The 18806-nt window shown below is 42.9% G+C and overlaps 1 protein-coding gene across 5 annotated transcripts in view; it reads left to right on the top strand.

The window, feature by feature from the left end:
- Positions 1–14584, top strand: part of EPB41L4B (erythrocyte membrane protein band 4.1 like 4B) — a 190292-nt gene extending 175708 nt beyond the window's left edge. For 2 of the 5 annotated variants that reach the window (XM_075084414.1, XM_075084413.1), the window contains 3 exons: positions 3942–4010; positions 8017–8180; positions 9749–14583. In XM_075084414.1, the coding sequence (XP_074940515.1) occupies positions 3942–4010; positions 8017–8180; positions 9749–9818 (303 nt within the window). In that variant the 3' untranslated portion in view covers positions 9819–14583. Of the gene's footprint in view, positions 1–3941; positions 4011–8016; positions 8181–9748 lie in introns of all 5 variants that reach the window. The other 3 variants (XM_075084416.1, XM_075084411.1, XM_075084412.1) reach the window with 3 other exon arrangements.
- The last annotated feature ends 4222 nt before the right edge of the window (positions 14585–18806 follow it).

The following is an 18806-nucleotide window of genomic DNA, read 5'->3' as shown; positions in this document are numbered from 1 at the left end:
CTGCTGCGATGCACAGGAACCTAGTGAAGTGTTTGGTCTAAAGTTTGTCTTCCATCTGGCCAGTATACAAAGTGACAGTGTAAACCCATGGAGACCTCACATTTTCTCCAGCATATCATAAAGGCCTCCAGTCAAGGTGCAGGGGATGGGAGTGAAGCGAAGTGTCAACAGCAGAAAATGTTACAAGACCTTTGCAGAAGGAAAGAAGGTTGTGGCAGGGCAGTGAATATACTGACTACCTTAAACGTAAGAGAACATATCCAAATTAAGCCCATTTCTCCCAAAAGTGGTATTTTTTTTGTCACAGCAAGGACATTTGTAGTATTTCCTCTGATAGAAATAACAAAAATAGCTAATTTTATATCAATTAACACATTCCAACTGCTGACTAATTTTCCACAAGCCTCCTGCTGTTTTCATTTCAGGTGGGAATACTCCTTCTTTGTCTCCCTCCACTTCCGTTTGCTTTTATTAGAACATTACAGGTTTTTTTCCTAACCCATCAAAAAGCTGTTTCAGGAAAGTACAATTGTTTTTATTGAGATTTCAAATTCTGTCCAGAATAATTCTCTGCACAGATGCAAAGAAAAGGGGAAGGTTCTCGTCCTATCGTCCCTTTTCTTCCTTCACCCTCCTTCATTCTACCTTGCAGTATAAATATCAAGGAAAATCAGTCCTGCTAATTCTTTCTGGTTGTGGCAAAGATACCTTCAAAATATGTCACCCCCATGGACAGTTAATAATGCAATAAGAATCTTTGAGAAATAAAATTTCACTCGTTTTCCCATAAAATCAGTGTGACTGTTACATTGACTGGTTTTCAGATTTTTCTCCTTAAAGATTACTCAACTACTGCACTTTCCCTGAGACGGTGCTGATCCTTTTTGTATTATTCTTTTAAGAAAAAGAAAAAAAGAAGAGTCAACTGTTCTTTTAAGCTTAGTAAATTCTAAACTTGCCAAGCTAAATATTCTAGACAAGTAGATACTTGTTCAAAGTAGTTCTGCTGTGGTAATGCACCCTGACCTTTCCAGCAAGGGGCGCCTGAGGTTGTGAAACAAGCCCACAGCGTGCAAGATGCCACTGGAACGCAGAACGCCTTCGCTCCCTTTTCATGCCATGCCCCTGTGACGTGACAGTTACCTGTGGGACCTGCCTTAAAGGTTGTTTTACAGTTGTGACTTTGGCTTCAAGACTGTTTCACTCTTGCAGAGAGAGCAGGTGTGCTTGAAATCAAGTTTTATACTTAGAAGTCTGCCTATGCTGTTATTGAGAGCACAGCTCTGACCTCTCGTTGCTCATGGTGTTTCTGTAGCCCCTGTGCCACCGGTTAGTTCCCTTTTGCTCCTGTGGAAGAGCCCGACTGTGCCAGAACATGTTCATCTGAGCAGCTCTGCAATGGGCGCATGGTTGCGGCTCAACCTGCCACCACAGGAATTTTTGTGCTCAGTTGTAAAGCTCAAAGCTGTTATTTCTCTTGTTTTGTCTTATACCAAAGTAGACAGAGTGCCTCAGCAGCTGGTCTACAGGCAATCCACACGCAGGCAGCCACTGTGTTTTGCTAGTCTAAGCAGCTACAATCCGGCTTCACAAGACTGTCCTGCACACAGACCTGCACACCTCCTCTTCCCTCTCCCTTTTCCCCTCATGTTTGCAATCCCAGGTGAAGCCCAGAAGCTGCTGAAGGTTTCGAGAAGCTGGAGGAACTGCAGGTTTGCAGTAGGTGGTGGAGATGGCTCTGCTCTTCTTCCTTTCTCAGTCCCCAGGTGGCATCTTTCAACAGATGCTGCTGCAGCAGGGAGAAGATAGCACCCAGGAAAAGTTTAGGGGCTGCTTCTGCCACGAGCTAGAGTTAGCTAGGCTCCCTGAGAGAGGAATTCACACTGATAACTAAATCAGGTTAACCATTTTTTTGCTGTGTTTGATATGTAGGCTGGCCTCGGGCACAATCCACAGATTGCAGTACTGATTTTGCAAGAGAGTATTCTGCATGGCTGTGTGCTGCAGCGTGCAATCAGGGCTCACTCCTCTTATGCGCCTCCGGTCCCACATCCCAGTGGGCTCTTGAATATTGTTCTGTGTCATTTTTATTTTCTATATTCAGTAACTGCGCTTCGTTTCCCCAGTGAGACCAACCTGCAAAATTAGAGAGATTCTGGCTGTAGCATACCAAACTCATACTGCATATGAGCAACCAACATCCCATCCCTGTTTGCCTTTGGCTCAAAGATTGCGTTTGTAATGGAGTGCACTTGCATTTTGTACGTACGTTACGTAACAGCATATGGTACACCCTTCATAACCTGAGAATGACAACTTGGGCTCATGGCTATTTGCTGTCTCTCAGAAGAGTGAGACATTCTACAGCTGTCCATGTTTGTGTTGACGGACTTGGCTCTGGGTATGACGTAACATAACAAACCTGAAAGGAGGTAATGCTTCAATCTAATGAGTAGGTTCAATCAGCAATGTAGTACACATACAGTTTGCTAACAGACATAAATATAGAAATATAAAAGGATTGTGAAGTTTTCTTTAATATGTTTGCATAGAAAATTGTGATTTAAAATAATTTCTCCCTTGCAGAGTTGTTTATTTATTTGCACCAGTGTAATTGACTTATAAACAGCTCTATTCTGTCAAAAAGGTATTTACACGCTTAACTGTATCATTGCCATCCATACTCCTCGTGTGTAAGAAGCCTGACAATTAATGCCAAGATTAATTCCACATGTTTGCGGAAGTGGCCCCACAGATGGCTGTTAATTTCCCTTGGCATCCTTACAAGCCAATATGTTTCTGTTATTCTATTTACCAAATAAACACTATACATTTACTTAATTACATTTGATGTCGTAATTTCAGGTTTTGCTTTGGCCTACAAGGGCTCAGGGCCCTCGGGGTAGCTTTACTCATTATTAAACAACAGTTATCTGCAGTTAGTGAATTATGCTTGAAGGCACGCATAACAAACAAATGCACAGTAGTTTCTGTAATAAAGTGAAAAACACACCTTTACATGCATTTTTCCAAATGGAAAGCATGGCATGCAGTTCAAAATTGATACCTTTATATGATATTTCGTCCTCTCTTTGAAAGAATGAATAAGTCTGCGTTCTAGAGAGGAAAATCATGGGAAACAGCATTCGCAATGAAGTGGGACAGAGATTGTTGCTGCTTTTAATGTTTCTTTAATTTCAGTTGATGTTTGAAATTATTTTAAGAAGTGGCTTCCAGCAGGGCCTGTTCACACCCGTGACCATACGCTCACGGACCGAGCCCTGGGAGCTCCCAGGCTTCTCGGCACATGAACACGTTGGTCTCTCACCTCTCCGTCTCCAGGCACCTTTCAATAAACCCTCCTAAGGTCATCCTTTATCCACAGCCCTCCTCTCGACACAGGACCTTGTAGCTGCCTGAAACAAACAGTTGTTCCTGGTGCTTTTTTTGCAGATGGTTTTCTTTTGATCCTGCCTTACATGACTGACTGTCTTTGGCAGCAACTGTGTAACTGAAAACTTGGAAGTCTAAATATGTAAAACACAATTTCTTTAGCCAAAGTTCCTGCACTGCAGAATTTGCTCCCGCACTTCGTATTACATATTTTAAAATGTATTGCTGGCTGAAGGAAGCAGGTGATGATCCAGTGGCTGCTGACAGAATTGGGAGATACCTTGTATGCAATCAGCTCCATATTTGCACAACAGATTTAATTACATGGTAAAAATAATCTATCAAGTTTTCATATTTATGCTTTGACTATTCATCATCAGGTTTCTGTATGCATTTTTGGAGAGGTTTTTTTTGGTTTGGTCCAAGCACTGCTGAACTGCTCTAGTTTGTTGGATATGTCACTGTAGTTGCAATGCTTTGCTGCTTTTTTTTTCTTTTTGCATTTTTATGCTCTGAAAGTAACATCTTTTTCTTTATCTTTTTTAAAGATAAAGACATTCCCTGCTGATACATCTAATCCTTTTTTCGATCCTTTTACAACAGTACCACAGTTTTCTGTAAGTAGAACATGCAACTAAAAAACTGTGTATTTAACACAATTCCAACTGATTTTTTAACAGTGTCAGAAACTTACGTGCTAAGCAGTCCTCAAAAAAAAAAAATTCAAAGTAGAAATTAGAGTGCAAATCAGTCAAATATTCCCATTATACAAATAATTATCTTGCCTGCGTTCAGACATTGCTGCTTACTAGACAGAGGACTAAGAGTTAAAAGTCAAGGCTCACCGCTAATGCAGTCAGTTCCAAATGTTGTTTAGTTCAGGACTGTAGAGCTCTGTAACATCTTTCCAAAGAGAAATAAGGGAGTGGGAAGACTTGGTCCTCTGTCTAGCAATTGCATGGCCTCCTGCCCGAAACTGCCCGCTGTGCCATCACAAGAAGGGGCCTGATTTTCATTGGATTTACATCTGAATTTTAAGGAAGAATTATAGCTAGTGTGTTGATGACTACAATGGTATCCTTGTAGAAAGTCCCATGTTTACTTACTAACTTGAATCAAGTATTGAACTTAATTCTTGTTAAACTTTCACAGAAGTCAGGATTTAGGGGTTTTGGTAATGTAAAATACATATGAACAGGAAACAATTATTTGACAATTTAAAAAATAAGTCCAATCTGAGTCCTTATGCAGTAAGGCATTATGTAGTAAGTATGGCAAAATTATCTACTCAGGCAAGTCATAGCATTTTGAAAGATTTTTGGTGGACTTGATGTAACTGAATATGTCGTGTGGGACTGATTATAACCCTTTCTGTCCGTTCCAGTGTGAGAATTGATTCTGATCTAGAAGAAACACTCTTTGATTATAATTATAACCCACAGTAACTGACTTACAGTTTTTAAATCACGTTCACAAAATTAAGCGTTTCAGTCTTTAACCTTAACGCTTACTGGTAGCCGCAATCTATATCTGGCATATAATCAGTGATAAATAACTTCAGTCACTGTTGGACCATGTGCAGTAACTGTCGGCACTTAGTGATTTAAAGAAAGAGGCTTTTCTTTCATGATAAGCCTGATCATGAGATTTGATCTAAATGTTGTTTTTCTCCAAACAGGTATTTTAAAGCTAGCATTAGTTAGGCTCCCCAAGCTGTGCGAGAGCCACTGTTGAGCTCTAATTAAAGGTATCTGAAAATACACGGGAATATGTCACAGCAACTTTTCACTGGGTCAGCCAAGTCCAGATGGTACAGTTGTGGTAAAAGCTAAACTAAGGTTACAGTGTTTGTGTCTTTCATAACACTACTTTATATAATCAAAAGGATATGCCCAGAATAGCTTTTCCACTAATTAGTAACGATTGTAAGGACATATTTTTTTCTGCATATGACAGTTATGATCACAGCAAAATTTAGGAGGGCTGTATAAAATATTTTTTCATTATCGGGGTGATAGAACTTTAAAATACAGATGGAAGCTACCCTGATATACTTTCCTACAGAAATTTCCGTCTTGCAGAAAATGGCTGTTTCATGGCAAATTCAAATGTTGAGATTTTTGTTACGCTCTGTCAGGAAAGAAGCAAAGTAAAGTTCAAACTAATCTTTCTGAAATTCCCTGCTCTCCCCACAGAGTCCCATTTCTCTGGGCAGGGTGGAGGGCAGAATCCAGATCACAAATATTTAAAACACCATTACAATAAAAATCCAATAATGTGCGATCCATCATACATTCCTTAAAGCGAATAATATACAAATATCTGTGGTAAACAGCAGCTATGTAGGAGACTGCATAAAGATGGGAAAACAAGTGGGAAGGTTAATTACACTTTGGTCCTGTGTTTCATGGTCCTCCGTCCCAGCCCAAAGAGACGTGCTTCTCCCCAGCAGTGTTTCAGTTCATCCTGGCGCACTGGCTCTGCAGGGGCTTGAGGATAGCCACACCGCCAAGTGGGAGCTGTAAAGGAAGGGCCTAGATCAGTGCTAGGACTTGCAGGAAGACCTAACTCTGAACACTCTCTGGTCACACACAGTCACACAGTCCCAGATAAACATTGGTTTCTCTTTCTCTTTGGTTGTTGTTTGTTTGTTTGTTTGTTTCTTTTTCTTTTCCTTTCTTCCCCTTCACATTTGGTTTTTTGTTTGGAAAAAAACATTGAAATGTTATTAAGGGGATAAAAGTTATGAATGGCGACATTTGGAAGGCTTTGCCTTTTGTGTAGGGCCTCTAATTTGGTGGTGTATATGCAATTGTGTTGATTTTATCAAAGGAAAAAATTGAGAACCTGGTTGCCTGGAACATTTAAAAATTAGGTTCATGCCAGGAGCCCCTCTGAATTTCAGAGACTTCCATAGAGAAATGACAGGCTTGACGACACGTTCTCAGGCTGGTATGAGTCACATAGACTTAAGTTAATGAAATTACATCTGTTTAGACCAGTTAAATATTTGGCTTAAACATACTGTGCAAGCAGATATATATAAAAAGATGCTTTGGATATATATCGTAAAACCATTATCCAGAGCAAACATGCTTTAGGACTCGGGGCAAATCTTCGGCAAGTGTAATTTGTCATTGCTCTGCTGATTTCTCTAAGGCTGGGAGAATTTATATCAGCTTCACAGAGTGGTGCCTCCTCCTCATGCTGTGAAGTAAGATCTGGCAGTCCTCAGAGGACGGGGATCCCGTATGAGGAGCGCCAAATTTGATATCCCTGTAGCCTGTAAGGTTGAGTTTTAAAAGCTGAATGACAGAGAAGTCTGAAGAGGTTGTATTAGTCTCTGTTTACACATATAACTAGCCAGGGTTGGAGGGAGAGTTTCTTTAGCTGGTTTTACAATTTCCATTTTACTAATTTTGTGGATTTAATGGAATTCCTTCTGCTTCAAAGGTTGTTTTGAAGCATATCAGATCCTTTTAGCTGAAACGTGACAGAGATGTTAAAAAAATGACAATAAGCAAGCAAACCTGTTACAACCAGTCTTTCCTGGGCTCGAATAATTGTCCCACTGATAAAACTGATCAGTTTGCATTTAGCATTACTCCTGTGTGGCTTGCAGAATTTGAAAAATAATTTAGACAAAGGAAAAAAAGTTCCTATTCAAATAGCTGGATAAATATTGTATGCTCTCTTATGATGGTGGCTTTTCTTCCTCCCTGCTTCAAAGTCTGAACCAAGTTCAGAAGAAAAAGTTGTCAAGAAAGAAATGCAGCTGATACCACTAGGAGCATATCCTAATGGTCCTGACGCACTGACAAACTGAAGTTGCTCCGTGCTCTTCCCAGGTCAGGGTCATACAAGCACCACAGGCGCTAGGCACCGTGGTTTGGCATGAGAAATAGTCCATGTCAAAAAGCAAGACAGGGCTGTTTTATTTTTAGGAATCCTCCCCCTCCAGTTGTATAGGCTGGCTCAGTCTTTGCTGTAATACTGCAGCGCTAATATGCCTCACCTGAAAGACAGGAGAGGGTTGCTTGCTGTTTGTTCTAAACCAGCACTTCCAATATTGCTTTAATGTTGCCTGCCACTAGATACTGCAGAATATTTCCCTTGAGGCATGTTCCAGTTAGCAAACGTGGGAAAGGGATGGAGACTGTGAAACCCAGAGCCCTACAGGCCTGGACTCCTGGCTGTCACAAAACACAGAGTAGTCAGAGGACCCGCCAGCGAATTTTGCAGAACAGTCCAGAAATCTCCCATGGCCAGTGTTCTGCATTATTCTTAGGGAAAATGCAATAACGATAAGTAGCATTCTTCAAATTGATTTAGTCTTTTATCCGAATGCTGCCAGTCCTGTACACGGGGTTTCATCTCACGTAGTGCGTGTTGCCATCGAGCTTGTCCCTTGGGCGCAGCTCTGGACGAGCCATCAGAAGAGGCGGCTGTTCAGCATCTACAGAGATTGCACTGAGCAACTATAGCTACAGCCTCCCATTTGGTTTCGTTATTAGTTGTTGTTACCGAGTATTTGGCAATGAATTGGGTGGTGAAAGTTAGCAAAAGCAGTATAAGCTAATCTATGTTTTCTTTCTTTCTGTGTCTGTATACGCTTTCTTGTAGGCAGAATTTACAGACAGCAAATTACAATGCTGTGCGGTGCAGTCTTCTCCTAAGATAACACCGCTAACTCCGTCACCTGTACTGAGATCTTTGGCAGAGACTATACCGACTCCGACAGTCCAGACAATATATACGTCGCATAAACCGATTTCGCTGGCAGACAGGTACTGTGCAGTTCTTTCACAGAAATACTATGATGCACTCTGTAGTAAAGGAATCAGCTTCATTTATCCTTTTCTATCATAATTACCATAAAGTGCCATTTCCTCTAATACCAAAAGATTTCCAGTTGCTGCTTGACACCTACTTCAGAATAGGTGGGTTATGTAAAGAAATACTTATAACTCATATCTGCTGTGAGAAAAAAAACTACCTTAATTAACCACTGCAGTCAGCAGCCTACTACATCTATGGCCAACGGCCTAGAGAGAAAGGGTTCTGCAGATTTTCCTCAGGCAAGTCATTTTGTCTGAACAACAAAGGTTTTCTTTTAATCAACGCTGCTGCGATTTGGTTTTTTTTTTGAAATTAAATGTCCACGGGTGAAAGCTGAGGTTCAGAAATGTCTGCTCTTCTAAATGAAAAACAGGCACTGGTTTTGCTACAGTGGTCTTTCTTGTAGTTTCTCAGAGAAACAGCAAGCCATCTTTCCACAGGCAGCCTGCTTTCAGTTTTGATTCTTCCATCCTACTGGTTTTGCATGCTGGTTTCTTATTCTAGAATTTAATCAAAGCTGAATTTCCCAAGCTGATAATTTACTGAATGCAAATGTAGGAATGCATATATTCAGTACTTCTGGAACGCAAAAAGTCCTAGGCTTACGTTGAAGAAAAAAAGTATTTCTGTGGCATCATAATAAATTATCCTTTTTTACTTTTGGTTTCACAGTCAATTCCCAATTTTATTTGTTAATTATTTTTTGCAGATGTTTGTTTAATTGCACCTGCACACTTGTTCAACATTGCTAACTGATCTGAAAATTTACTGTTCCAGTGAAATGTAATTCTGAAGCTGTAGTGCTGAACTCAGCTTCTGTAGGATGTCTCGAGCACAAGTGGGTGATTCCACTCCTCCTTATCCATGAATGGCCTGCAAATTTTCTGCAGTGCATTTTAAATCTCCAGACTGCTTTACAAGTATTAGACACTTAACTCTCACGATGACGCAGTAAATTGTGGGGTTTTTTTCCCTACACTATTTATTGAGAAATGGGAGCCAAGGCACTCCCAGTGTAGCAGAGCCTGTGGGTTCCAGAGTGATTCGATGTATGAGAACAAGGACTTCAGGCTGTGCTTGCCACACCCTGGCGTGTGCACGTGAAGTAGGACTGTAGTAAATTCAGAGTATGCAGATCGCCCTTGATGTCAAACCATGCTGAGGAGCAGAAGGCTGTAATAACAGTCTTTTGTGATGGCATTTCCTGCAGCTGTTTCATTTTTAGAGTCCTAGTCCAGCTTCTCTGAAATCGGTAGCCTTTAATGGGGACGAGATTAAGTCATAATCTGTTTTGCCATGTGGGTCTTTTTATGTCCTTTTTCTTGCTCCTGTTTGCTCTTCAGAAATATCAAGCGGTACTTGTTTTTGAATCAGCCATCAGTTACCAGCCTTTTCACTGAAATGAGTCTGACCTTTTTTCCCTTCTTTGGTATTTTGAAAATGTTAATTATTTTAAATTGAAATCTGAGACTTATTGTTGTTCCCATAATTGGCTATTTGTGCATTAATTACACAGCGCTGAGACTCTGAGGCGTGAACTTGAGAGAGAGAAAATGATGAAAAGACTCTTGATGACAGAATTATGAAATTCGCACTTCCGTCAGATGGAGAATGGATTGGGGCCTTTCATGTGCCTTCTGTCTGTTTACATTCCTCTGCTTCTGTGTACTCAACATAATGCATCGGGAAAATGTGTGATATTCCTGGCTCGCCTGGATTCACCACGGTTGGTTAAAATTAAGTCTCAGCTAGACTTTAACTTGAAGGAGTTCCTTTATTCATTTGCTGCTGGGAAATAAACCTTCAATCCTTTATCTCTCCTGAGATTTTATACTATTAACACAATTAATTTCAGGTTTGGTTTTGGTAAATCTAGGGCAAAAAGGATCAGCAAGGAGCATACTGATTTCTATTGGGAAACACTGTTCTGTACATATGTTAATAAGTGCACAGAAATTAATGTTATGCAGAATATTTTGATAGCAACATAGAAAATATGTCATTTTGTACAACTGAAAATTGCAATGAGCTACTGCTGTTTGTTAAAGAACCATTTTTAAAGCAGAAGAATGATTATTACATCCTAACCCCAGGACTGTTAGTCTCCACAGAAAAATAAACGGCTCTCTTATTAAATTGCTAACCTTAACCTTTACTCAGAGATATAAATGGCTGCAAGGGGGAAAGACACCCCACCATACAGGTATACGCACCCAACGCTCCCTATACTTTGTCATCTTGACCTAAATTTTCAACTAAATCTTACCGTATTTCCATTAATGAAAAAAATCAGTTGTTTAAAGTAATTTGCTACTGACTTTCTAGCTTGGTACTGACTTTTTTTAAATAAGTGAGAAGATTTACCTTCTCCAGGTTGCCTAAGCATTAGGGCTCGCCCACACTCAGACGTCTTCTGCCCCAGCATCGAAGGTTGCAGAGCCTCAGCGGTGTGGATGTAGCTCACACAGGGAGGATGTTTTCCTTCCTGGGTAGATAAACCACCTTCCTGACTGACATCAATTGACTGATCACTTTAAAGAATAATAACAATGATAGTTTATGGCCTAGCTGTGTCTATACCCATTTTTTCACTCTACTAATCAGCGCGGGTGTACTGCCAGACCTGCGGAGGGTACACCTGCCTGAACGTCCCGTTCACTCCCGGCACGCAAGCAGCTTCTACCTTCAGTGGAGCTATCTCAGGCATCAGGTGGGGTGGGTGGTCCAGCGCTAGCAGATCCGCAGCCCCAGGGAGGGTGTTTATGGTATACAGGTAACGCTACCAACTATTTCCTAGGAAAAAGAAACAGAAGAAAGGAGTTCTCCGTTTCCCCTGTTCAGTAGCGCAGGGTCATCTAGAAAGCTACCAACAACTGACTGTCAGCTACTCTTCCAACAGGAAAGCTTTTGTGCATTTTGTATGGCTGAAGATGTATATTTTTCTGTTACTCTGTACACTATGTTCTCTTGTTTGTATTAAGATAAAAGATTGCCCTTACTTTGATACTGATTACGATGGCTTTATCTCAGCTTAAGCAGTTTGTTTGTGTGGAGGCTGGGAAGTGATTGCTGTGAGACTGGGTTTCCTTCGGAGTTAGCTTGTGCTCTTTTTCTGAAATGAGAAGTCTTGAGAGCATTGTAGGACTGTGGATTGTAACGTGGACGTATAAAATGACTTGTCTATCTTATATTTACTGGGACAAGAAACGAGTATTCTAGGGTCCCCAGTTAAATCCACCAAACCCAAACCTTTCTGGTTGACAAGAAATGGGGCAAAATAATTAGCACAAGTGTTAGAAACTCACGATACAAAATGTAATTAAGTAGCTCAACAAGAGCAATGGGCACAAGGAGCCATAGAAACACACCTGGATTGCAGATCTCAGAGTGCTCAGGTGACTCTGCTGGGTAATCAGATATGACTTGTACACTGTCCACCTTCTAGTTACAGTGCCAGGACACTTCTGTTCCTTATGTTTTAATGTACCACCCCGTCAATCCAAGGTTATTAAAAATGGATTAGGAACATTAAACCCCTGTGAGGAAGGAAGGGGAAAATGCAACAGACACAAAAGGCTGCATCTTCTATGTCCTGTAACGCTTTTCTCACTGCTTCCCAGAAGATACTGGGGGAGGGAGAAGCGGCAGCACATTTTGACTGCACCCAAGTAAAAGTGAGCGTTGTGAAGAACAAATAAAGGAAAATTGTAACCAGAGGTGCTGTTTTGGGAGAGGAAAGCAAAGTAAGGTTGCGAACGGCACAGCACTGGCTCGAGCTGAATCTGGTCTTCTGCCTGCTGTTAGGCAACCCCCAGTTGTGTGTGAACCGGCAGCAGTTTCACAATGTCATTGCAAAGGAAAACCAGAAAAAAACAGATCTGAACACAAAATTCAGTGCACTGATTGCCATGGAGAGGACTTTGGGAACCCCGCAATAGGCCTTCAGGTTTGGGGGCAGACAGATTCGGTGACCCACATTGGGGCAGTCTGGTCACATGTGCTAAAGCCTTTAGTAAAACTGAATGCCTGACTCAGACCAGCCCACCGGATGTCCTGGCTCGTGAACAAGCTATTAGTTTATTATTTTAAATGCAGTGTTTTGCTCCCATTGTATAAAAATTCTTCAGCTGAAATAGTCAGAACTGGAAAAGAAGAAATGTGAACCATGGTTACTTCTCAGTGGCCAAGTCTTTATAGCTGAGGCGTATATAGCTGGCGTAGCTGAGAAAGAGCAGAGACTCCCCCCTCCATGGTTCCCACCAGGAGAAGAGGGAAAGGCTCGCGTGGCTGCTTAGTTCCTGTGGGATGTTTTCTGCAGAACAACCCCAAGTGCGTTGCCTTGTCTTGTTTTAGTGTCTTATCCACTGGCTGCCACCGTTTCCTATTCTGCAGTCTAATGGAGCTTTATTAAAACTGTTTTACTGACATCAGACTAAATTTCTAACTGTGGAATGTCATCACCTTGTTCTTTCTTACTACGTACCTTCTTCAGCCACGCTAAGTGTCTCAGTTTTCACATCCTCTGAATAAACACTCCTGCCTCACCTCTAGTTGGGAATTACAGTGTTAGGACACCTGTTACCCAAAACTACTGTAAACAAGACAATGTCAACATGAACGTAAGCTGAGGGGCAAATAGTCTAGATTTGCCCCTAGACTCTAACTTTACAGGTGTTAAAGGATACTCTGCCCGAGGGTATGTCTGTATAATAGTGCAGAAGTATCTGAGCTAGCTTTAATGAGCTTGCATATGTAGTTGTGGCAGCATGAAGCCCAGCACAGGCTATCATTATCATGTACATTGACACGTGTAAAGATAACACATTTGAACAGCAGCCTTCTGAAGCATGGTCTCCAGAGTTGGTGACAGGAAAGGGAGGCTCAAGGGAGTTTGTCTCTTCAGCTCTCCTGGGAAAGGGTTCATCTCACTTAATGTTAATATGCCCAACTCTCGCCTGACGAGAGATCAAAGGAACTGCCTTCTGGAGGTGCCTCTGACTTAAATGTCTACCTTTATATTGCTTAAAGTTAAGTGAGATGAATTCTGCTCTCTGTCCCTCTGGTCAGGTCTACATTGCAAACCCTTGCCAACACAGCTACATCATCCAGGGGTGCTTTGAGGTATGATTTGTGATCAACGTAACTCTGCCAGCTAAAGCCTTGTGCGTTAGGTGTAAATATACTACCAGAAACACCCTGTTGTCAGAACAGCTTATATCCCTTATGGGGAGAACAGAGAGCTGGGGTAACTTACAGTGGCATAAGCACAGAGGCATCATTACAGGTGTGCCCAGTCTGGGAGTAACTGGTTGATGAAACCTCCTGTTACAGCCACTCTGGCAAAGCCCTGGCTTTTACCAGTGCCTGGAGTGATGCTCTGACCCAGCCAGCAGATCCCAGCTTTCCAGCGTGAAGTCTCTAAGCGGCAGAATGCAATGTTGTCATGTTTGGGTGATTCCAGCAAAATTTATTGGCCATTTAAATAGCTATGCAAGGAGTTAAATATTTTCTCATATTGCAGTCTCGTATGGAAGCCAACCAATTGTGCTTTGTTTTTGCGTGGTTCAGCTGTTTCCACTATTTTGTTTTAAAAGGAATAACTGGGTTTTCTTTAGAAATGTTGTTTGACATCCCACATCTCTATCAGACCCCACAGCGTGTGCAGAATTTTCACGTTTCAAACATATTTAGACCCTGAAAGTGCAATGTTTGAAAATTAACTCCTCCGAAGTTTCAGTTCGTGGCTTCACAACTCTCTTGCAACAGGATGCCTACGTACCCATTTGAAACAGAGCTGGCAATGCAGTGAAATGTTTCATTGGAGGCAGCATCATGTTTTGTTTGAATTGTTTACAAATATCCTTTGGTTTTCTTTTTTTTTTCTTTTTTTTTCCTGAATACACTTCTGGTACATTGGCTACAAAAACCTACTCGTAATTATGCAATGAGATATTGTTTCTTTTTTTCTTTTCTTTTTTTTTTTTCTTTTTAATGTCCTGATGTTCAAGGAGTTTGCAATAAATATACTGAGGCTGATCTGTAATTGCATGTAAGATCAGCCTCACAACTGTGTTTTGTAAAGTTAAGTGCCGTAAAAGAACCTACAGATGATGTGGAGAAGGAGGGAAGGGAGAGAGTAAGTGGAGGAGAAGGCTTCTTTGGCAGCTGCAGCTTTGACTGGTGGGTAGCAGCGTTAAAGTAAGATTGCTCACACCATTTTGTTTCATCTGAGTAGCAGCGTGTATCATCAGACAGTGTATGACGGCATCTTGTTGAAAACATGCCTAGAGAGAAACTTTTACGGCTCAGCTGTTTACCTGTTCCTGTATTCATGCCTGCAATAAATGAGATGAAAAATAAAACACAGAGTCTGAGCAATCTGTAGTCAAATCAGTCATTTAGGAGGCCTGGGGCAATTAAAAGAAACATTTGGTTGCTAATAAACTGGATCCACCTTCAAAAAAAAACACATCCTAAGAAAAACCAGAGAATTTTTTCAAAAAGCCCAGAGGGTTTTCTCCAGCTTAAAGTTACGTACCCGCATTGTAGGTTGCCAATCATCTGTCGGGTCATTAGACGGGGCACGCTTTGCTGAATACCAGAGCTGGGAAAACACTGGCAGGATCAAGGCAGAGAAACAGGAAACATGGCATGTTGCTGGCCTTTCACTGGGGCTCAAAAGGTGGTGAAAAGCATTACTGGGGTGGAAGGGGTGGGGAGAAATCTTCCTTTTCACACAGGGCAGAGAGACCCCAAGTTATCAAACTCCTCCATGAAGGAAAATTTAAAAAATAAAAAAACAAACAGAGCCTGTTCTTTGTAAATATATTTGTTTTAACAAAGTTAAAGCATTGAACTCAGATTTTTGCCCTTGATTACGCTATCCTTTAAATGTCTAAATGAAAAGTTGCTTTAGAATGAAACATCTCCATTTTCTTTTGTTGAAAGGTCTCTAAATCAGGACATGTTTTTGACATTAACTTTCCCAGTACATTTATGAAATGAAATCCCAGTAATGTTCACCCCATTTTCTGAGGTTGCCAAAATTCTATATTCGGAAGGAATATGATCCCATCGCAGTTTCTCCAACCGGGTATTTATCTATTTTTAATCTCTATGCAGGTAAAACAGGGGGACCAACAGATCAACGTTCCTCCAGCAGCACTCAATTTATAACAAGAAAATTGATTAGCTAGCCAGCAAACCTAGTTAATTAATTCCCCTTAATACATGTCTTTGCTAAAGAAATAGTGTTCTGAGGCGTAGGGGAACGAGAAGCTGTGCACGAAAAAGTCAGTAAAGACTCTCATGTAACTTGGCTGCGACTGAGAAGGGTGAGGACTTCAGAGATGTAAATCTGAACAATTTTTTGGTTTATTATGAGGTGACTGATTTAAGGGACTGGGTTGGAGGTCACTGAGATAAACTCTGTTTCTTGGAGGACATGCTTTCTAAAGCAGAAAACAGACTCCATGCAGGCATTCTTTCATAGAATCATAGAATAGTTTGGGTTGGAAGGGACCTTTAGAGGTCATCTAGTCCAACCCCCCTGCAGTGAGCAGGGACATCTTCAACTAGATCAGAGCTCCGTCCAACCTGGCCTTGAATGTTGCTAGGCATTGGACATCTACCACCTCTCTGGGTAACCTGTTCCAGTGTTTCACTACCCTCATAGTAAAATTTTTTTTCCTTATATCCAGTCTAAATCTACCCTCCTTTAGTTTAAAACCATTACCTCTTGTCCTGTCACAACAGGCCTTGCTAAAGAGAGTGCCTCCATCCTTCCTACAGTCCCCCTTTAAGTACTGGAAGGCCACAATAAGGTCTCCCCGCAGCCTTCTCTTCTTCAGGCTGAACAACACCAACTCTCTCAGCCTGTCCTCACAGGACAGGTGCTCCAGCCCTCTGACCAAATTTGTGGCCCTCCTCTGGACCCGCTCCAACAATTCCATGTCCTTCCTGTGCTGAGGGCTCCAGAGCTGGATGCAGCACTGCAGGTGGGGTCTCACCAGAGCAGAGCAGAGCGGCAGAATCACCTCCCTCGACCTGCTGGCCACATTTCTTTTGATGCAGCCCAGGACATGGTTGGCCTTCTGGGCTGCGAGTGCACATTATTGGCTCACGTCCAGCTTTTCATCCACCAGTACTGCCAAGTCCTTCTCCACAGGGCTGCTCTCAATCCCTTCATCCCCCAGCCTGTATTGATACCGGGGGTTGCCCTGACCCAGGTGAAGGACCCTGCACTTGGCCTTGTTGAACCTCATGAGATTCTCACAGGCCCACCTCTCCAGCCTGTCTAGGTCTCTGGATGACATCCCATCCCTCTGGCATGTCAACTGCACCGCTCAGCATGGTGTCATCTGCAACCTTGCTGAGGGTATACATGATCCCACTGTCTATGTCATTGATGAAAATGTTAAACAGCACTAGTCCCAGTATGGACCCCTGAGGGACATCACTTGTCACTGGAATTATTAACTTGAGGCAGGGGGGAAGATGAAGCAATAGTTACCAGCCTGGCTCTGTTGCACAAATCCTGCTGCAGCAGTGGGGCAGGAAGGGGCCCATACAGGTGTGGATGCAGGCTGGTGGAACTAACCCCAGCCCTTGTGAAAGGCGATGACCATGCCTTCAGCAACTGCAGTGAAGACTTTGGGGATGGCTGGCACTGGGACCCCCATGCCCAAGTGCAACTTGCCCTAAAGACCTGCCGGAGGAGATGCCAGGGAATGAAGGAAATAAAAGATCAACCATTGCCCTCCCCCAGCCACCCCACAGCAGCTTGCAGTGTCAGATGAGAGGGGTCTTGCCCTTTTTGTGAGAAACTGAGCATGGGATCAGCTTAGCTGTAGCATCAGATGTCTTTGACAACCCTGACTGTTGCAGCTGTGTCTTACGTGCTGCCGGTAGCACATATGGTATGTGAGGTGTCTTCTCACCAGGATTTAGGGTCTGCAATGGTCAGGGGAGAGGGAGGAAAACAACAGGGAGAAAGAGAGCAGCAAGCAACCCACACCATCACCTGCAGGGTGGCCTGATGGCAAAGCACTGCCTAAAACAATGTTTGTTTCTTCAGTTTATTTTAAAACTACATATAAAAAATTGCATTATTACATAGGTAATATGCAAGTGACACTAATTATATGGGTTTTAAATTAATATTTTTACAGTGTGTGTGTGGTATACAATGCCAGTGATGGCACAGCTCTGCCATCAGGAGAATCTGGCACAGCAGTGAGGCGTAAAAGCCACATGGATCTTTACTGTTTCATGCACTGATTATTCAGCTTTTCCAGTGGAGAGGCACTTACCCTTCTGCGTTGTTCTTCCTCTGCCTTTCATTAGCAAACTCTTATGGAAATCCAAGGAAAACATAGCACAAATTCTTTTCTTTGAAGATATTTAGTCAGTGATGCTTAGCATCATAGGGCCCCAGTGGTGCGAAGTATCTTTTTTTATTTTTTGAAAAATTATTTGCCTTGCTGCTTTTGAAAACAACAACAAAAACGTGATTTCTGTGCTAACTGCCTCGTGCTCTGCTCTGGCTGCTGGCCCCTCCAGCAGTGCCAGGCTTGGCAAGGCCACGGGGCGGCTTGGCGGGAGGGGACAAGGGTTGGATTTTTATGAGCGGGCGGTAGACTGCCAACACCCCCCAGCACTTCCTCCCCCCGCGGTACACTTCTTGCTGTGGCCGACACAACTACTGCATCCTCTGAGGTGGGACCTATGCTGTCCTGCTGCAAGGTGGGGAGCAGATGTTTGCAGCTCCAGGGTCACCCAGGGAGGGTTGGAGGCTGATGGGGCTGAGGGCTGCAGTGCCTGTGTATGTAAGAGGCACACACAAGAGCTGGGGCTCTGGAGATTTTGGAGGCTGTCTTGCTCCTGGGTCGTGCAGGTGTGAGGCGATGCGTGAGGCTCCAGGGAGGGAGGTCAGCATGAGCTTCCCTCTACCTGGGTATGTGAAATCAGGGATTTGAATGCAAGGGCATCACTGGGAGACTGGTCACTCCTCCCTCCTGCAAAGGAGTTTTGCACCTGTGCCCTCCACAGCCGACTAAACCCCATGGAGCTGGTCTTTGCTCAAGGAACAGAGTAAGCTGGGTGGCAGGGCTGCAGTCGGTGCCTTTGGCAGTACTGAACAAGACCAGCAGCACCCTCATCGCACTGGCTCACAGCTCTTTTGAGGCAATACTGGGATGACGGCCCCAGGAAGCACCTCTGCCGAGACTGCCAGCATATGAAGACATGGAGGGGGAGCACTGGAGCCCACTTAGCTTTGCAGCCCAAGAGCACTCCTATTTTCCATTTCTAGCCTGACAAGCCAAGTGTGGGTTTTGGCCAACTCGACAACTTGCCCTGGTTATCACAGGCCACCGGGAGCAGAAGGTATCTCCTCAAACCAGCTGCTCCTTAGCCCTGTCACATCTCTCCATGCCATCCTGCTAACCCTCTTCCCTCTTCTGCTTGTCACTCACCCACTGACTGGTTCAGGAACGCCCGCTTTCTTCACCCCCATGAGGATCCCTCCCCTCCCACACTAACACCTCCGGGTTTGTTCACTTTCCAGATGAAAA

Source organism: Phalacrocorax aristotelis, chromosome 2, assembly GCF_949628215.1.
Source record: "Phalacrocorax aristotelis chromosome 2, bGulAri2.1, whole genome shotgun sequence".
Taxonomy (NCBI): domain Eukaryota; kingdom Metazoa; phylum Chordata; class Aves; order Suliformes; family Phalacrocoracidae; genus Phalacrocorax; species Phalacrocorax aristotelis.
This window is presented reverse-complemented; position numbering and strand designations above follow the sequence as displayed.